Below are 18,410 nucleotides of genomic sequence, written 5' to 3' on the forward strand. Positions count from 1 at the left end.
GTACAATGTCATTGTTGTTTTCCCAGGAGCGTCTGCCGTCCCTGACCCTCACAGCCCTGTCCAGGGATCTGGGGTCGTACAGCGAGGTGTGTGATGCCCTGAAGGCTGTGGAGCTGGCTCTGGGCTTCCTATCCATGACTGGGGGAGATGCCGACATGCCCTTGGTGCGTTACCTGGAGGACACGCTCAGGATGAGCGAGCAGACCGAACCACACTTCTTAAAGGTGACCATGTTTATTTGATATTGTGTGTCAGATTGATCAGCTAGAAAGAAATACAGTACAACCTCTAAGATACAAACCTAAGAGTTAGACTGCCTGGTCAACTGAACAGGCAAACCTAAGAGTTAGACTGCCTGGTCAACTGAACAGGCAAACCTAAGAGTTAGACTGCCTGGTCAACTGAACAGGCAAACCTAAGAGTTAGACTGCCTGGTCAACTGAACAGGCAAACCTAAGAGTTAGACTGCCTGGTCAACTGAACAGGCAAACCTAAGAGTTAGACTGCCTGGTCAACTGAACAGGCAAACCTAAGAGTTAGACTGCCTGGTCAACTGAACAGGCAAAGTTAAGAAATAAGAACGTTCAGGTGTTCCGAACAACCTCCCTTCTAATGTGTTCTTATCTCTAAGGTCCTACTGTACTGAGATTCAAAAGATCTGCGTTGTATCCGGTGTACCAGTCATTGTTGCCAGTATTCAGTACATAGTAGTAGTCTAAAGTGTGTCTCTGTGCTGCCCCATTTCTTTAGGCTCTGGGCAGATGCAGTCTGAAGCACTGTGTGGCTCTGTGGCAGCTCCTCTCTTCCCTCAAATCAGAGAACATGCTGAAGAGTCTGAAGAGGGTAACCAACAGCTTATCACACATACTGTAGTAATACGTGACACAATCATCCTAAAAAGAACTCGCCGGCTCCATCATTGCAATCATTGCTGAGAGATGTTTCAGTGTTTTTCAACCCTAACATATTACTTTGGTCAATTTTAAGTAACGATTTGCACAGATGAGGAAGGGTGAATCCATAGCCATCGTTGGAGTTGATTCCCAGTAATGCTGTGTGATACCACTGTTGGTCTGGATAGCTCTGACTTTCCTTCCTCTATCTTCCCTCCTGAAGGACCCATTCTCTGGGGTCTCGGCTGAGTACCAGAAGCACCTGGAGGAGGAGCAGAAGAAGCTGCTCCAAGGTTTCATCACCGTGGGGAACATCAACACCTGGCTGCTGGAGATGCACGAGTTCCTCCTGCTGAACCTGGGGAGCCCTCGTGCCTCGGATACCTATGGACCACACTGGAGGTGAGGACAGACAACAGGTGTGGGCGGGAACAGGGGCTACTCCCGAGGTCTTCCAATTCCAAACCATCATTGTAACTCTCATTTTTCATGAATGGGGACATTTGCATTTTAAGTGCATGTGACATGTAGCTGCCAAACACATACATTAGCCTTGGATGTGAAGCCACATTCACAATGTAAGGGCTAAAGTTGCAGATCTAATGTCGAAGAAAGGCAGATGTGACTTCACATATTTTGCTGGTATTTGCTCCCCTTGACTGAACAACATTGTCACGTCTACTCCCGCTCGCCCTCTATGGCGCTCAACGTTGCCGGTCTACTCACCACCGGTCCTGGGAACACTCATTCGGCACACCTGGACTCCATCACTACCCCCTTTATCTAGCACTCCCTAGCATCACTCTTCAGGCAGTATTGGTTCAGACGCTGCACTTGTTTTTGTAACGCTCCATGTTCGGTGTTATTCAAATCCCCATCTGCACCTGCTTCCTGACTCCCTGCGTTACCTGCTTCCTGACTCCCTGCGTTACCTGCTTCCTGACTCCCTGCGTTACCTGCTTCCTGACTCCCTGCGTTACCTGCTTCCTGACTCCCTGCGTTACCTGCTTCCTGACTCCCTGCGTTACCTGCTTCCTGACTCCCTGCGTTACCTGCTTCCTGACTCCCTGCGTTACCTGCTTCCTGACTTCCTGCGTTACCTGCTTCCTGACTCCCTGCGTTACCTGCTTCCTGACTTCCTGCGTTACCTGCTTCCTGACTCCCTGCGTTACCTGCTTCCTGACTTCCTGCGTTACCTGCTTCCTGACTCCCTGCGTTACCTGCTTCCTGACTCCCTGCGTTACCTGCTTCCTGACTCCCTGCGTTACCTGCTTCCTGACTCCCTGCGTTACCTGCTTCCTGACTCCCTGCGTTACCTGCTTCCTGACTTCCTGCGTTACCTGCTTCCTGACTCCCTGCGTTACCTGCTTCCTGACTCCCTGCGTTACCTGCTTCCTGACTCCCTGCGTTACCTGCTTCCTGACTCCCTGCGTTACCTGCTTCCTGACTCCCTGCGTTACCTGCTTCCTGACTCCCTGCGTTACCTGCTTCCTGACTCCCTGCGTTACCTGCTTCCTGACTCCCTGCGTTACCTGCTTCCTGACTCCCTGCGTTACCTGCTTCCTGACTCCCTGCGTTACCTGCTTCCTGACTCCCTGAGTTACCTGCTTCCTGACTCCCTGCGTTACCTGCTTCCTGAATCCCCCCGTTACCTGCTTCCTGACTTCCTGCGTTACCTGCTTCCTGACTCCCTGCGTTACCTGCTTCCTGACTCCCTGCGTTACCTGCCTCCTGACTCCCTGCGTTACCTGCTTCCTGACTCCCTGCGTTACCTGCTTCCTGACTCCCTGCGTTACCTGCTTCCTGACTCCCTGCGTTACCTGCTTCCTGACTCCCTGCGTTACCTGCTTCCTGACTCCCTGCGTTACCTGCTTCCTGACTCCCTGCGTTACCTGCTTCCTGACTCCCTGCGTTACCTGCTTCCTGACTCCCTGCGTTACCTGCTTCCTGACTCCCTGCGTTACCTGCTTCCTGACTTCCTGCGTTACCTGCTTCCTGACTCCCTGCGTTACCTGCTTCCTGACTCCCTGCGTTACCTGCTTCCTGACTCCCTGCGTTACCTGCTTCCTGACTCCCTGCGTTACCTGCTTCCTGACTCCCTGCGTTACCTGCTTCCTGACTCCCTGCGTTACCTGCTTCCTGACTCCCTGCGTTACCTGCTTCCTGACTCCCTGCGTTACCTGCTTCCTTAATCCCCCCGTTACCTGCTTCCTGACTCCCTGCGTTACCTGCTTCCTGACTCCCTGCGTTACCTGCTTCCTGACTCCCTGCGTTACCTGCTTCCTGACTCCCTGCGTTACCTGCTTCCTGACTCCCTGCGTTACCTGCTTCCTGACTCCCTGCGTTACCTGCTTCCTGACTCCCTGCGTTACCTGCTTCCTTAATCCCCCCGTTACCTGCTTCCTGACTTCCTGCGTTACCTGCTTCCTGACTCCCTGCGTTACCTGCTTCCTGACTCCCTGCGTTACCTGCCTCCTGACTCCCTGCGTTACCTGCTTCCTGACTCCCTGCGTTACCTGCTTCCTGACTCCCTGCGTTACCTGCTTCCTGACTCCCTGCGTTACCTGCTTCCTGACTCCCTGCGTTACCTGCTTCCTGACTTCCTGCTTCCTGACTCCCTGCGTTACCTGCTTCCTGACTCCCTGCGTTACCTGCTTCCTGACTCCCTGCGTTACCTGCTTCCTGACTCCCTGCGTTACCTGCTTCCTGACTTCCTGCGTTACCTGCTTCCTGACTCCCTGCGTTACCTGCTTCCTGACTCCCTGCGTTACCTGCTTCCTGACTCCCTGCGTTACCTGCTTCCTGACTTCCTGCGTTACCTGCTTCCTGACTCCCTGCGTTACCTGCTTCCTGACTCCCTGCGTTACCTGCTTCCTGACTCCCTGCGTTACCTGCTTCCTGACTCCCTGCGTTACCTGCTTCCTGACTCCCTGCGTTACCTGCTTCCTGACTCCCTGCGTTACCTGCTTCCTGACTTCCTGCGTTACCTGCTTCCTGACTCCCTGCGTTACCTGCTTCCTGACTCCCTGCATACCTGCTTCCTGACTCCCTGCGTTACCTGCTTCCTGACTCCCTGCGTTACCTGCTTCCTGACTTCCTGCGTTACCTGCTTCCTGACTCCTGCGTTACCTGCTTCCTGACTCCCTGCGTTACCTGCTTCCTGACTCCCTGCGTTACCTGCTTCCTGACTCCCTGCGTTACCTGCTTCCTGACTCCCTGCGTTACCTGCTTCCTGACTCCCTGCGTTACCTGCTTCCTGACTCCCTGCGTTACCTGCTTCCTGACTCCCTGCGTTACCTGCTTCCTGACTCCCTGCGTTACCTGCTTCCTGACTTCCTGCGTTACCTGCTTCCTGACTCCCTGCGTTACCTGCTTCCTGACTCCCTGCGTTACCTGCTTCCTGACTCCCTGCGTTACCTGCTTCCTGACTCCCTGCGTTACCTGCTTCCTGACTCCCTGCGTTACCTGCTTCCTGACTCCTGCGTTACCTGCTTCCTGACTCCCTGCGTTACCTGCTTCCTGACTCCCTGCGTTACCTGCTTCCTGACTCCCTGCGTTACCTGCTTCCTGACTCCCTGCGTTACCTGCTTCCTGACTCCCTGCGTTACCTGCTTCCTGACTCCCTGCGTTACCTGCTTCCTGACTCCCTGCGTTACCTGCTTCCTGACTCCCTGCGTTACCTGCTTCCTGACTCCCTGCGTTACCTGCTTCCTGACTCCCTGCGTTACCTGCTTCCTGACTCCCTGCGTTACCTGCTTCCTGACTCCCTGCGTTACCTGCTTCCTGACTCCCTGCGTTACCTGCTTCCTGACTCCCTGCGTTACCTGCTTCCTGACTCCCTGCGTTACCTGCTTCCTGACTCCCTGCGTTACCTGCTTCCTGACTCCCTGCGTTACCTGCTTCCTGACTCCCTGCGTTACCTGCTTCCTGACTCCCTGCGTTACCTGCTTCCTGACTCCCTGCGTTACCTGCTTCCTGACTTCCTGCGTTACCTGCTTCCTGACTCCCTGCGTTACCTGCTTCCTGACTCCCTGCGTTACCTACTTCCTGACTCCCTGCGTTACCTGCTTCCTGACTCCCTGCGTTACCTGCTTCCTGACTCCCTGCGTTACCTGCTTCCTGACTCCCTGCGTTACCTGCTTCCTGACTCCCTGCGTTACCTGCTTCCTGACTCCCTGCGTTACCTGCTTCCTGACTCCCTGCGTTACCTGCTTCCTGACTTCCTGCGTTACCTGCTTCCTGACTCCCTGCGTTACCTGCTTCCTGACTCCCTGCGTTACCTACTTCCTGACTCCCTGCGTTACCTGCTTCCTGACTCCCTGCGTTACCTGCTTCCTGACTCCCTGCGTTACCTGCTTCCTGACTCCCTGCGTTACCTGCTTCCAAATCACAACCTGTTTTGTCTACTTTCTCTCATTCTAGTGTCAAAGAGACATTGGCTGCATACATGGACCGCAAAGAACTACAAGTCCCGCCTGACGTGGAGGCTTCCTTCCCTGACGAGATACTCCTCTCACAGATTGTGGAGACCTGGAAATTTACTGTGACTTACAAACAGGAATGGATGATGTGATCGATTCCACCTGACCGTGATTTGTAAAGGACGACACTAGATCACCGGGGAAATGGTAGAATAGAACACAAGTGCTTCTGATTGTATGATGTATAGATGTGCTTTTTCCAGTGATAGCACAGTATGTGCCACACTGTCACACCATACTTAGATAGTAAGAGGATTTATAACTGGTATGTGGAGAATCTTGCCTTTCTCCTTACAAAAACTGCCTTGAATGCAACGTTTTCATAGAAAAAAAATATTTTTGGGGTCAGACTATGGGCTTGGTTCAATCCGTATCGCTGAAGTTCAGGGTATTAAAGGCATTGTTACTGCATTCGCACGAGACTGCATTCACGGTAAACGCTGCATATGTCGGCTCAATTGGAAATTACCTTTACATTTTAAGCGCGCTATAGTGGTGGACTTCGGGTTTACGGATTGAATCAAGCCTTATATTAACCAAACTGTGTTTACAGAATGTTTTTTGCCATAATTTTTGTTATTGGTGGTTGGTGTTATTTTAAAGTTCAGATCAGTGCAGTAAGCATCCACTTGAGGGGGCTATTGGCCCACATTTTGTAATTTACAGTCCTGAAGATCTAAAATCAAGTTAGTTAAATACATGACCTAATCATTTTATCTGCTTGGTTTTAATATATTCTGGTTGAATATGACTACGATATCTTCTTCCATTTGTTTTAAAAAATGTGTCCAAATCATGGCATCTTGAAATAAAAGGGCTGGTGCTGTCAAGAGTGATGTTTGTCACGCCTTTGCTGGTCATGTACTCTTAATTTACAGGCCTAGATAATACCCTCATTTCACTAACTTGCCATTGCCAATGGGTCATATTTAATTTATTTGAAGGTTTGCTTAGATGGCTTATAACCTATTTAAGCAGACCTTCAAATTGTTGCGTAAGATTTTAATTAATAAACTTAAAATATGATTACATGTAATTGGTTCATGTATTCATTTAGCATTAGTAAATGTTTAAATGTATAAACCATATTAGAAATAAGTGTTATATGTAAATCATTAATAACAGGCCTTGTATTAAATATTGTATAATTATTCCTCATTTAATGGTTAACAAACTATCTAAGGGGAGCGATCAGAGAGTTCATGCTATCTGCCTTTAGACTTCCTCTAGAGACTGTAAACAAGGTGGCTTTCCACCGAGTGCACAGACGTGGAGCTCGGAGCGACAAGACCAAGGGTCCCCGACCGATCAACGCAAAAATTAAACACTACTAACAAAAGGAGCTGATCAAAAGCAGAGGAAGGGAGCTTAAAGGGATCAAACTCGGTCTGAATGACCAATTTCTCCAGGAGATAAACGAACGTCGCAAGAGGCTGTATCCTGTCCAGAGGCAACAGAGGGAAAGGGTTTAAGTGTGCATTTCTCATTGTAGACAAACTCTTCATAGACAGACAGCTCTTCAGAGACAGCTCTATAACACCACCGTGGTACTAAATGCTATGGGGATGTCAGGTTACGGGAAAAATTATGGGGACTAAAAATATCTGAACACTACGAAGTTGATATGTGCACAAACACACTCTACACGCTGGTTTACACATATGGACGCATTCACACACACACACACTTGATCTCTCCTCTCACTCTCTCGTTCTCCTCTATTGTCTAGAGCTTTTCTATAATTTAATGGTTTTTGTTTGTCTATCTTTTGTATGTCTTTGTCTACATGTTTATCTAAGTTTACAACAAGCAATGGGAAGATCTCAGAACAGAGACGTTGGGGAATAACAACATATTTTATGGGATACATTTGTACTGTAGTGAACCCTTTTCTTGTCTATAGTAATGCAAGTTCTCTTTCATAATCATGTGAAAAGTCAATTGCTATGAAAATACTGGGATGTGTTTTTCAATGAAAATTATGTTAGGTTTAATTATGATGCAAGTATGATGGCTGTACCACAACAGGCTGTACCACAACCTGCCGTGATTGGGAGTCCCAGCGTCATCCGGGTTTGGCCAGTGTAGGCGTCATTGTAAATAAGAATTGTTCTTAACTGACTTGCCTAGTTAAATAAAGGTTATATATATATATATATATATTCATGATGGTGATACAGTATGGATTACAATTATCATCCTGAATATTGCAGCTATACTCACTTCATGTTACACACATAGACACTCAACCATGCAAATTAGCTGGGTTAATATTTATTTAGACATCTCACATTATAGTCTTACTCTTATCCAGACATCATACACACTCTCACTAAATCACATCCAATATCATACACATCAACCTACTCAGATTTACTACACACACATAATATCTTGACTAAATTTTCTAACATCTGTGGCATTGGCTCACAGGCAAACAGGCAAGGGAATAAAACAAATATTGCTAGAACCTGTTTATTGAATTATAAACATCAGACATTTGAAATCTCACATTTTGACCGTACGTACATACCCCAACCAGAAGCAATGGATTACAGGCAACATCTGCACTGAGCTAAAGAGTAGAGCTGCCGCTTTCAAGGAGCAGGACTCTAACCCGGAAGCTTATAAGACATCCCACTATGCCCTCCGACGAACCATCAAACAGCAAAGAGTCAATACAGGACTAAGATCAAATCGTACAACACTGGCTCCGACGCTCGTCGGATGTGGCAGGGCTTGCAAACTATTACAGACTACAAAGGGAAGCACAGCCGAGAGCTTCCCAGTGACACAAGCCTACCAGACGAGCTAAATAACTTCTATGCTCGGTTCGAGGCAAGTAACACTGAAACAGGCATGAGCATCAACTGTTCCGGATGACTGCGTGATCACGCTCTCCGCAGCCGATGTGAGTAAGACCTTTAAACAGGTCAACATTCACAAGGCTGCGGGGCCAGATGGATTACCAGGACGTGTACTCAGAGCATGCGCTGACCAACTGGCAAGTGTCTTCATTGACATTTTCAACCTCTCCCTGTCTGAGTCTGCAATACCAACATGTTTCAAGCAGACCACCATAGTCCCTGTGCCCAAGAGCATTAAGGTAACCTGCCTAAATGACTATGGACCCGTAGCACTAACGTCTGTAGCCATTTAATGCTTTGAAAGGCTGGTCATGGCTCACATCAACACCATTGAGAGCTTCAAGTTCCTTGGCGTCCACATCCCCAACAAACTATTATGGTCCAAACACACGAAGACAGTCGTGAAGAGGGCACGACAAAACCTATTCTCCCTCAGGAGACTGAAAAGATTTGGCATGGGTCCTCAGATCCTCAAAAATTTTACAGCTGCACCATCGAGAGCATCCTGATGGGTTGCATCACTGCCTGGTATGGCAACTGCTCGGCCTCCGACCGCAAGGCACTACAGAGGGTGGTGCGTACGGCCCAGGACATCACCGGGGCTAAGCTTCCTGCCATCCAGGACCTCTATACCAGGCGGTGTCAGAGGAAGGCCGTAAATAAAATTTGTCAAAGTCTCCAGCCACCCTAGTCATAGACTGTTCTCTCTGCTACCGCACGGCAAGCGGTACCGGAGCGCCAAGTCTAGGTCCAAGAGGCTTCTAAACAGCTTCTACCCCCAAGCCATAAGGCTCCTGAACAGCTAGTCAAATGGCTACCCAGACTATTTGCACCCCCCCCACCCCCCACGCTGCTACTACTCTGTTATTATCTATGCATAGCCACTTTAACAACCCTACCTGCATGTACATAATTATCTCAAATTACCTTGACACCGGTGCCCCCACACATTGACACATTGACTCTGTACCGGTACTCCTGTATAAAGCCCCGCTATTGTTATTTACTGCTGCTGCTGCTGCTTTATTTTGGTATTTTCTTAAAACTGCATCATTGGGTAAGGGCTTGTAAGTAAGTATTTCACTGTAAGTATTTCACTGTATACAAATACCTGTTGTATTCGGCACATGTGACAAATACAATTTGATTTGATTTGATATGAGTTGATATATAAAAGGACACAAGATTCAAGACTTCGTGCTTTTCAGCTAAAATTATCATACAGAATTCCTTCCACCAAAACAATGTTGAATATTTGGGGCAGCTCGCAGCTCTGCAGATTTTGTTGTGAGGATACAGATTCAATAGACCATTTGTTCTGGTATTACCCTCAGGCAGCCTGTTTCTGGTCTCAGGTTCAGGAATGGCTGAAAAACCATACAATTAATCTAAAATGGACCCTAGATATAGCATTGTTGGGAGATCTGAAGAGACCTGGTCATTCAATTATTAATATACTAATACTCTTAGTAAAAGTATTTATCTGCAACTCACAATCTGTGGATTCTATTCAGCTAGATAGATTCAAACTGTATGTTAAACATCACAGCATAATTGAAAGATATATGGTGTGTATAAATCCAAAGAGGATGGCCAACAGAGATAGGTGGGATGGGCTGAGGTTTCGGATATGGAATTGGAGACAAGTGGGAGTGGAGTTGCTGGGAGGCGGATAGAATGACGGTCAAAAATAAAAGTTTAAAAAAGTCAAAATAAAACAAAACAAAACAATACGTTTGAATGACACTGAGGGGCAGCGTTGGTACAGCTAACGCAGCTAGTTTGCCTGAGGCTGATACCGCGCAGGTGTTTGTACACATGCATATACACAAACATTGTTACACAAACATCATTCAAATGCACAACCGTGCACATACACGGACACACACACATGTAAATAGTGTCATACATGCACTCAAACATATTCAATTGGCCTTGCTGTTATGATTTTTGTTGTCCTTGATGTCTTTAGTTTTTAGCATTGTTGTTTTCTGTTTTCCTTTGTCTTTGTTGGTGAATTGGGGGGAGGGGGGGGGTCTAGGATGGTTGAGGGGCAGGTCACGGGGTACTGTGGGGGGGATCTTGGAGGGCTGGTGGCCCGGCTGGTGGGAGCTTAGGCCGGTGGCTTATACTGTAGGTCACTGGTTCGAGTCCCCGTTTTTGACCTTGTGGGAGATCTGTCGACGTGCCCTTGAGCAGGGCCTTGACCCTGGATGCTTCTGTGGGTCACTCTGGATGGGAATCTGTTAGATGACTGAATGTAATGTCAATGTTGAGCGGCTTCACTGCAAGTAGATTGTGTTTTAATTTTTAATTTAAAAAAAATTACATATATATATATAAAATAATGTTCATAAGTAGACCGTCCAAAGACCTATTACCTGAACATTCAGGAATACAGTTCGAATGTGTCATCAGTGAGCAATTCAATCTTAATTAAGATACACTTTTTTCAGAATGTAATTAATTTATCTTTATTAATCTATTATAATTGTCCGTCGAAACAATAAAACCTTATATACAGATCATAGCTAAGCTGACAGTGTAATAGGCACATGCAAGTCCAAAGACTATCATAGCATTTTCCTTACATACAGGTTATACATAAACATTCATGGAGAAAGATGACAAAAAGTGTACACCCAGCAACTTATGAAGCAGAAAATGTGTTCCTTAATAAAAAAGATTCAATCGCTAGACTAAGTCCTCTCCAAGACAAATGTATATGCTGAAAGAGACGTTTCACAAGGTATGGATAGTTGATTTTTCCTGTGCTTTGTCAAAGGGTTACTTAGTTTCCACATCCATTAATTAAGATGTTAGTTTTAGTAATGCTGTTGGTCTCTGTCTGTCTGAACATCTTGGCCTAGCTGCTCTTACCAATTTATATTTTATTTTCATAAAAGGGCACGATAAGATAAGATAATTGACTTTTCATTTTTGGTAGATTAAATTAGATTAAAATGTCATCCAGAAGAGGTATGGCACCTTCAGTAGGGTTGGGAGTATTTGGTCCGGTTTATATAGACTGCATAAGAATGGTTGTTGCAAATGAATAGAATATTAAATTGAATGATTAATGACACATATCATAGGGATATGGACTATGCATTAAATGTTATGGCGAAGTTAGGAAATTGATGCTATCTCATCAAAAAATATATATAAATGTCGCTGGTAAGTTTTGCTCAAATCTTTTCCCATTATAACTTTTTTAGGTCTCAGCTCATAATATTAGACTATTAATTCATCAATAACCTGCTAAATGAGACAGATCTACTATTGGGGGCGTAGTTATACTATAAATTAACATTCTATCAAAAAAGCCATGTGAAACAATTGAGTCAAGGTAGGATCTAGCTATCTCTAATAACTTGCTGGTAATGGCCAATCCTCATTCATAACCCTCATTTTATACTGAACAAAAATATAAACGCAACATGTAAAGTGTTGTGCCCATGTGTCATGAGCTGAAATAAAAGATCACAGAAATGTTCGATGCTCACAAAAAGGTTCTCTCTCAAATTTTGTGCACAAATTTGTTTACATCCCTGTTATTGAGCATTTCACCTTTGCCAAGATAATCCATCCATCTGACAGGTGTGGCAAATCAAGAAGCTGATTAAACAGCATGATCATTACACAGGTGCACCTTATGATGGGGACAATAATTAAAATGTCAGCACCATACCAGTGTCTACATACTATACGTGAAAACAGCGCATTTCTACATTTTGTAAAAACAAATCAAGTTCTACCCGATGACATCATCAAAAGTTTAAACATATTTAAAAACGGTGATTTTCAAACACTGAGATTCACAGTGACATGGGGAGCAAGAAAATATCCTCCCCCTGGCTAGAAACTCGTCGCAGGTTTAGAAAATCACTGTTTTTCTTACTTTTAATCCTAGCCTGTGATGCTACGGAGAATAATTTTTTAGGACCTTTCTTCTTAACATTCAACCACAGATCATTAAAAAATAAGTTTTCACATATCTAGACTGGTATGGTGCTGGAGATAATGGAAATTAGGTTGAAGAGTGGCCTAATTGCCCTTTAACAATGTCCTCTTATCTATCCCAGTCCTAATAAGAAAAGTGAGCACACAACAAAACAAAACTATTCATCCTCCATGTAAGGAAAAATGCACTTATCACCTAGATTGTTATTTTCAGTGCAACGCTCTAAAGTTGAAAAGTGGGATACCTTTCATATGTAAAAGTCTCTGTGTAAAAGGATGAAAGCACATATAATATTTCCAGTAACAATTGCGATTCCCTGCAAGATACAAAGATTGGTCCCTTATTCTTGGCTTCTGTATTGTGGTGAATCGACGCCGCCCTCAACCCCAATTGGTCCATTGGACAGGAAGTGGCATCACCAGGCAGGAAGTGGCTAAGGGCATGATGGGATAGTGCCCACTAGAGGTAGTCCAGCTCCAGTGCATGACTCAGAGCCTCCAGGTCAGGCCGACACGACACTCTCCAGAAGGGCATGTTCTTCTGCAAGACACAAATGGACATGTTGAAAATTAGCTAAACTAGCTAGCTAATGTAACTAGCTAGTGTAACAGTATAACTTTAAACCGTCCCCTCGCCCATACCCGGGCTCGAACCAGGGACCCTCTGCACACATCAACGACGGTCGCCCACGAAGCATCGTTACCCATCGCTCCACAAAGGCCACGGCCCTTGCAGAGCAAGGGGCAACACTACTAATAGGTTTCAGAGCAAGTGACGTAACTGATTGAAACGCTACTAGCGCGTACCCGCTAACTAGCTAGCCATTTCACATCCGTTACACTCACCCCCCTTTCAACCTCCTCCTTTTCCGCAGCAACCAGTGATCCGGGTCAACAGCATCAATGTAACTTTAAACCGTCCCCTCGCCCATACCCGGGCTCGAACCAGGGACCCTCTGCACACATCAACGACGGTCGCCCACGAAGCATCGTTACCCATCGCTCCACAAAGGCCACGGCCCTTGCAGAGCAAGGGGCAACACTACTAATAGGTTTCAGAGCAAGTGACATAACTGATTGAAACGCTACTAGCGCGTACCCGCTAACTAGCTAGCCATTTCACATCCGTTACACTAGCTAACATTGTTCAGTGAGCCACGCTCAAGTTACCCAAGCTCAGCGAGCTAATACAATCTTATGGCATGTAGGAAAGGGTAGAAACCCAAGTCATTGGTCAAACTAATACCAAACACAATTCCATGCTTTAGGATAGAAACATTATTTTGGTTTTTCAAATGATAAGCAAATGTTTGAAATAATATGTGTGGGGGGATATTAGATTTGATATGACGTCTTTGCACTAGCATGAAAAACAAGGCAGAGGGAAATATATTGTGCACCCACCCACCCCTTTTCCTGGTTACATGTGTCTCACCTTCTTGGCTACAGACTCCTCCTCCACTCCATCCCCTATTACCACGTACACCGCTCGCCGACCAAACCTCTGAGCCACACGCTCAAAGCAACTCTCCTTCCCTGGAGAATAGGTAAGTGTTGATATGATTGAAAGTAACAAATAAGTGTGTTCAGATTGTTACAAAATGAAGTGTTAATTAAGAAACTGTTTGTGAAACTGTTTAACTGCAATGTTGTATACTACTTCTCAAACACTAGGAACTTTAAAAAACATGATTACATTTTTTTACTTTGGTAGGACTACGTATGCTGCAATTCAGCTTTTAGCTGCAAATGTGTACAATTCAAAATAAACCTTACATTCATATAAAGTGCTAAACGTAAGTGTAAACAAATTAAAATAACAATTTTGGTAAAAATGTCAAGAAAGTAAACAGATTGCACAATGCCAGCTGGTAGGTAGTAAACAGGCTTGTATACAAATTGTTATACACAACAAAGTTTTTAACGACGGTGTGAAAACAAATCAACCCAACTGTCAATCAACCCAACTGTCAATCAACCCAACTGTCAATCAACCCAACTGTCAATCAACCCAACTGTGTTTCTTCCCTGAGACGATCAGTTTCTCTTTTTAACTCTAACAACTGATAATCTATGCCATATCGAGTGCGACACGCTGCCTCACCTGTCTTGGTGGCACTGTAGATATTCTCTATAGGGAAGGCTGAGCCCAGTCCGTAGAGCAGGACCTTGGACAGGGCTGGGATCAGCTGGGTGGTAGTCACCAGCACATTCACACAGTTTGGTCTGAAAACAGAGAAATGTCAACACATGATATCAATATGTCATGCTAGCGTACCTGTACATGTACTAACGCTAGTTAGCAACGGCTCACGAAACTAACTCCAACTTCCTTCAAACTGCACGCAGAGAGATAAAAATGGTATCCACGAGATCATCTGTGTAACGATGTGCGCTGAGAGTCGGGAAGCAAGTTCAGCGAGTGAGTGTTTTAATAAAATAAACAGAACATAATATAAAACAAGATCCTCAAACAACACACAGACATGAAACAGAAACAATGACGCCTGGGGAAGGAACCAAAGGGAGTGACATATATAGGGAAGGTAATCAGGGAAGTGATGGAGTCCAGGTGAGTCTGACGACACGCAGGTGTGTATAACGATGGTGACAGGTGTGCACCATAACGTGCAGCCTGGTGACCTAGAGGTCGGAGAGGGAGCACACGTGACAATCTGACTCTGAGCAAGTAGAATAACAGAATATCGCAGTATCCCTTTAATACATTTGGAGTACCATCCATTTATCATTTGTACCCAACTATATTATTCTGAGTGAACCTACTGTTTACATTGTTTCCTATTTTCTGAATTATTTTATTTCACCTTTATTTAACCATGTAGGCCAGTTGAGAACAAATTCTCATTTACAACTGCAACCTGGCAAAGATAAAGCAAAGCAGTGCGACAAAAACAACAACACAGAGTTACACATGGGATAAACAAACTTACAGTCAATAACACAATAGAAGAATATGTATACAGTGTGTGCAAATGAGGTAAGGAGCTAAGGAAATAATTAGGCCAATAGTGGCGAAGTAATTACAATTTAGCAATTTACACTGGAGTGATATATGTGCAGATGAGGATGTGCAAGTAGAAATACTGGTGTGCAAAAGAGCAGAAAAATAAAAACAAATATGGGGATGAGGTAGGTAGTTGGTTGGATGGGCTATTTACAGATCGGTAAGCTGCTCTGACAGCTGACATTTGATTTGATTAGGATCTATTTTAGTCCTCATTTGGAATAATCTTCCAAGAGTCCTTAAACATTAAAATACCATTTATAATGCAATCACATTTTCACATATAACACACTGTTACAACAGACATAATACACTGTCATATTTACCAGATAAATACTCTGACACTCTGAACTATTTGATTGGTTCCTTCATCTACCACAGTCCTGCAAAACCTTCACATTCATTATATTTAAGTGGTTGTAAAGAATTGTTTGAAGTTATATATTGAAAGGTTTCTGGTTTGCTCAGAGAAATTATTCAATTTCTTTATTGCTCTGAATCTAAATGTTATGTTGCCTATTTCTCTTTCCTGCCAGATAACACATAGACGGTGGACAATCTATTCCTAGTATTGACTGAATGTCTGTCTCTTACCAACTGAATAATGTTGTGAATGGAGTTTGGCCATTTTAAACGGTGTACATTGTGAAATAAAATAAGCATGTTTTTTCCAATTATCTTGTTGATTGAAGACCACACAAGAGCATTGTGCCTGACTACAACAGAATAATCATATCTCCACCTTAAAACAATAGAGTTTCTAGGGAAGTTGAGAAGGGGGGTGTCCTAACCTGGAGTTTATGAGGGCCAAGGCCTTGAGAGCCTGGGTCAGCCACAGATCTGTTAGAACCTCCATCTCCCTCCGCAGCTGCAGCCACTCCTCCCGCTTGGGACTGCCCAGCAAACCTGACACAATCACACACCAATTATTCATTATGATCATGGTTATACAGCATGAACAAATTCAACTTACATTGTGATTTTTATATCAGCTGAGCACCAGAGAAGATCACACACAGACACAGACACAGACACAGACACACACACACACACACACACACACACACACACACACACACACACACACACACACACACACACACACACACACACACACACACACACACACACACACACACACACACACACACACACACACACACACACGCAGAACCCACCTCCCACGTTGTTCTTAAAGGTGTTGTAGATCTCCTTCACCCTCCGGTAGCGAAAGGCCAGTTTCCTCATCCAGTCAGCCCCACCGTGGACACCTGAGCCCAGGCACAGAGTACCGGCCCCCGCAGGGCTCTGGAACCCGTCCGTGCCAAAATTATACGTGCTGCAAGAAAACAACAAAAAGAGAGCATTAAAGAGAAGCATGGCCCTGAGCTATGGTCAGATCAATGTACAACTCTTGTTGATATTTGGTGGCTGTCTCAGAGGGACTTGACCAGTGCCTGTAGATACATGGAGGAGTATAATATAATTACTGAAGTAGCTAGTGTAAAGAATAATAGAGGAATGCATTATGCAAAACCTTTTTCCAGTGGGAACCTGGACGGGAACAGACATGTTATTCTTTACATCTACAATCCTATAATAAAGAGAGTGAGGGTGAGACCATGCAAGGATAAAACAAGACTGGATTTTACACAATACACAACAGATCAATATTAGAAGTTTGTTATATATAAGTGGGAGAACGTGTAGTATGCACATCCAGTTAGGTTAATACATATTGAAAAGAGTAACATGCCTGAAAGCACTAAAAAATGGGGGAAGGAATGCACATACTGTTAGGCATTTGAGAAACATCTTGCACTTTCTCAAATATTCATTTGAAACCTATCCTAAAATTCTTCATCAATTTATGTAGTAACATTTCTGGAATGAGGGAGACAGAGAGAATGACAGAGTGTTATTTTGATTAGACGTTGAAGAATGAGGATATTGTTAACGCTGATATATTGTATTGCCAGACGGAGAGAGGAGGAGAGAGAGAGGGGGGGGAGCCTTGTTTTTGAGAAAGAGAGCAGGACATATTTTCAATATGCCCCCACTGATCCTTTTGTAAACCCACTCAGTGCTGGTTTAAGTGTGGGGCGAGTTAAATTCAAGATGAAAAGCTGTACAGTACCTCAGGTCCTGCCCATTGTCGTCTGACGCCACGTCATCAATATGAACTTGGTCACATTCCTGGGATAGGAGAGGGAAAGATAGTGGATATGTTAGAGAAGGAGATCCGTTTCAAAGCTGTGCATGGGCAGGTTTCTTCTTAAGGGAGCCTCAGGGAGCGATAGAACAAAAAAAGAAGAAAACAAAAGACAACAGGGAGGCGGAAATAAGCTGCTGAGACATTCAGGCGCCAGTATGGCAGCGTACCAACTCCACCTGACACCACAATACTCCACTAATAAACCCCACTAAGATTTACACCATATCAACCTCTTTTACCAACTGCCAAAGAACTTCAGATCTATGTCCATTAAATACAGGATTTTGTAGTATTAAATATACTGTAGTATACAATATTAATACTGTATATAGTAGTACATATACTGGATGTAAATGGATTTCTGGATTGTTGGTGTGTGGAAGTTGCTACAAGCTGTTACAAGGTACAAACTACTGTGGAAAAATAGCTACGTTTCTTCCTCAGACAATTCTTAAAAACGACTTTCCGATGGTGCTCCACTACAATACACACACTATCCTCCCACCTCTCCACCAAATCCCTTTGAATCTCCACTTCAGATCTGCTATTCTCATCTCTTCCCTTCTTTAATTCCCTGACTCCTACTTCAGTAACTACTGACTCCTACCTCTTCTCCCACACGGCTACACCGGACTGACAGGCCGCGCTATCGCCTTTCAACCTGCCTGAGACACAGGAAGACGCTACCTCATCACGCTCTTACATCTCAGCCTCACTCCTTCCCCAATACTGCCGTAACGCTCCTCCAATGCTGCGACCCAGCTCCCCCAGACACAGACGGAATCGTTAACACGACCCACAACAGGCTAAGCTAGGGTTTTATGAGGCAGCTCTAGACCCCAGTACATCTCAACACCTCCCAAGCTAAATTGATTTAACGACATGAATGGGCGTGGACGGAGAAGTACATATCTGGCTATGTAGGGCTGGGTTTTGATGATGAACATAGACAGAGCTATCTGTGCA

The 18,410-nt window shown here is 44.9% G+C and overlaps 2 protein-coding genes across 2 annotated transcripts in view; one reads left to right on the plus strand and one right to left on the minus strand.

Annotated features, from left to right (window-relative positions):
• LOC120065452 (E3 ubiquitin-protein ligase rnf213-alpha-like) overlaps positions 1 to 6,223 on the plus strand; it is a 52,353-nt gene extending 46,130 nt beyond the window's left edge. The window contains exons 57-60 of the mRNA XM_039016477.1: positions 27 to 224; positions 751 to 843; positions 1,117 to 1,295; positions 5,316 to 6,223. Of these exons, the coding sequence (XP_038872405.1) occupies positions 27 to 224; positions 751 to 843; positions 1,117 to 1,295; positions 5,316 to 5,466 (621 nt within the window). The 3' untranslated portion in view covers positions 5,467 to 6,223. The remainder of the gene's footprint in view (positions 1 to 26; positions 225 to 750; positions 844 to 1,116; positions 1,296 to 5,315) is intronic.
• Positions 6,224 to 10,743: 4,520 nt separating this feature from the next.
• LOC120064650 (eyes absent homolog 2-like) overlaps positions 10,744 to 18,410 on the minus strand; it is a 32,754-nt gene continuing 25,087 nt past the window's right edge. The window contains exons 8-13 of the mRNA XM_039015275.1: positions 17,367 to 17,425; positions 16,408 to 16,568; positions 16,021 to 16,135; positions 14,309 to 14,430; positions 13,640 to 13,740; positions 10,744 to 12,745 (exon numbers count right to left, since the gene is read on the minus strand). Of these exons, the coding sequence (XP_038871203.1) occupies positions 12,665 to 12,745; positions 13,640 to 13,740; positions 14,309 to 14,430; positions 16,021 to 16,135; positions 16,408 to 16,568; positions 17,367 to 17,425 (639 nt within the window). The 3' untranslated portion in view covers positions 10,744 to 12,664. The remainder of the gene's footprint in view (positions 12,746 to 13,639; positions 13,741 to 14,308; positions 14,431 to 16,020; positions 16,136 to 16,407; positions 16,569 to 17,366; positions 17,426 to 18,410) is intronic.

The sequence above is a fragment of the Salvelinus namaycush genome, chromosome 20 (genome assembly GCF_016432855.1).
Source record: "Salvelinus namaycush isolate Seneca chromosome 20, SaNama_1.0, whole genome shotgun sequence".
Classification (NCBI taxonomy): Eukaryota; Metazoa; Chordata; class Actinopteri; order Salmoniformes; family Salmonidae; genus Salvelinus; species Salvelinus namaycush.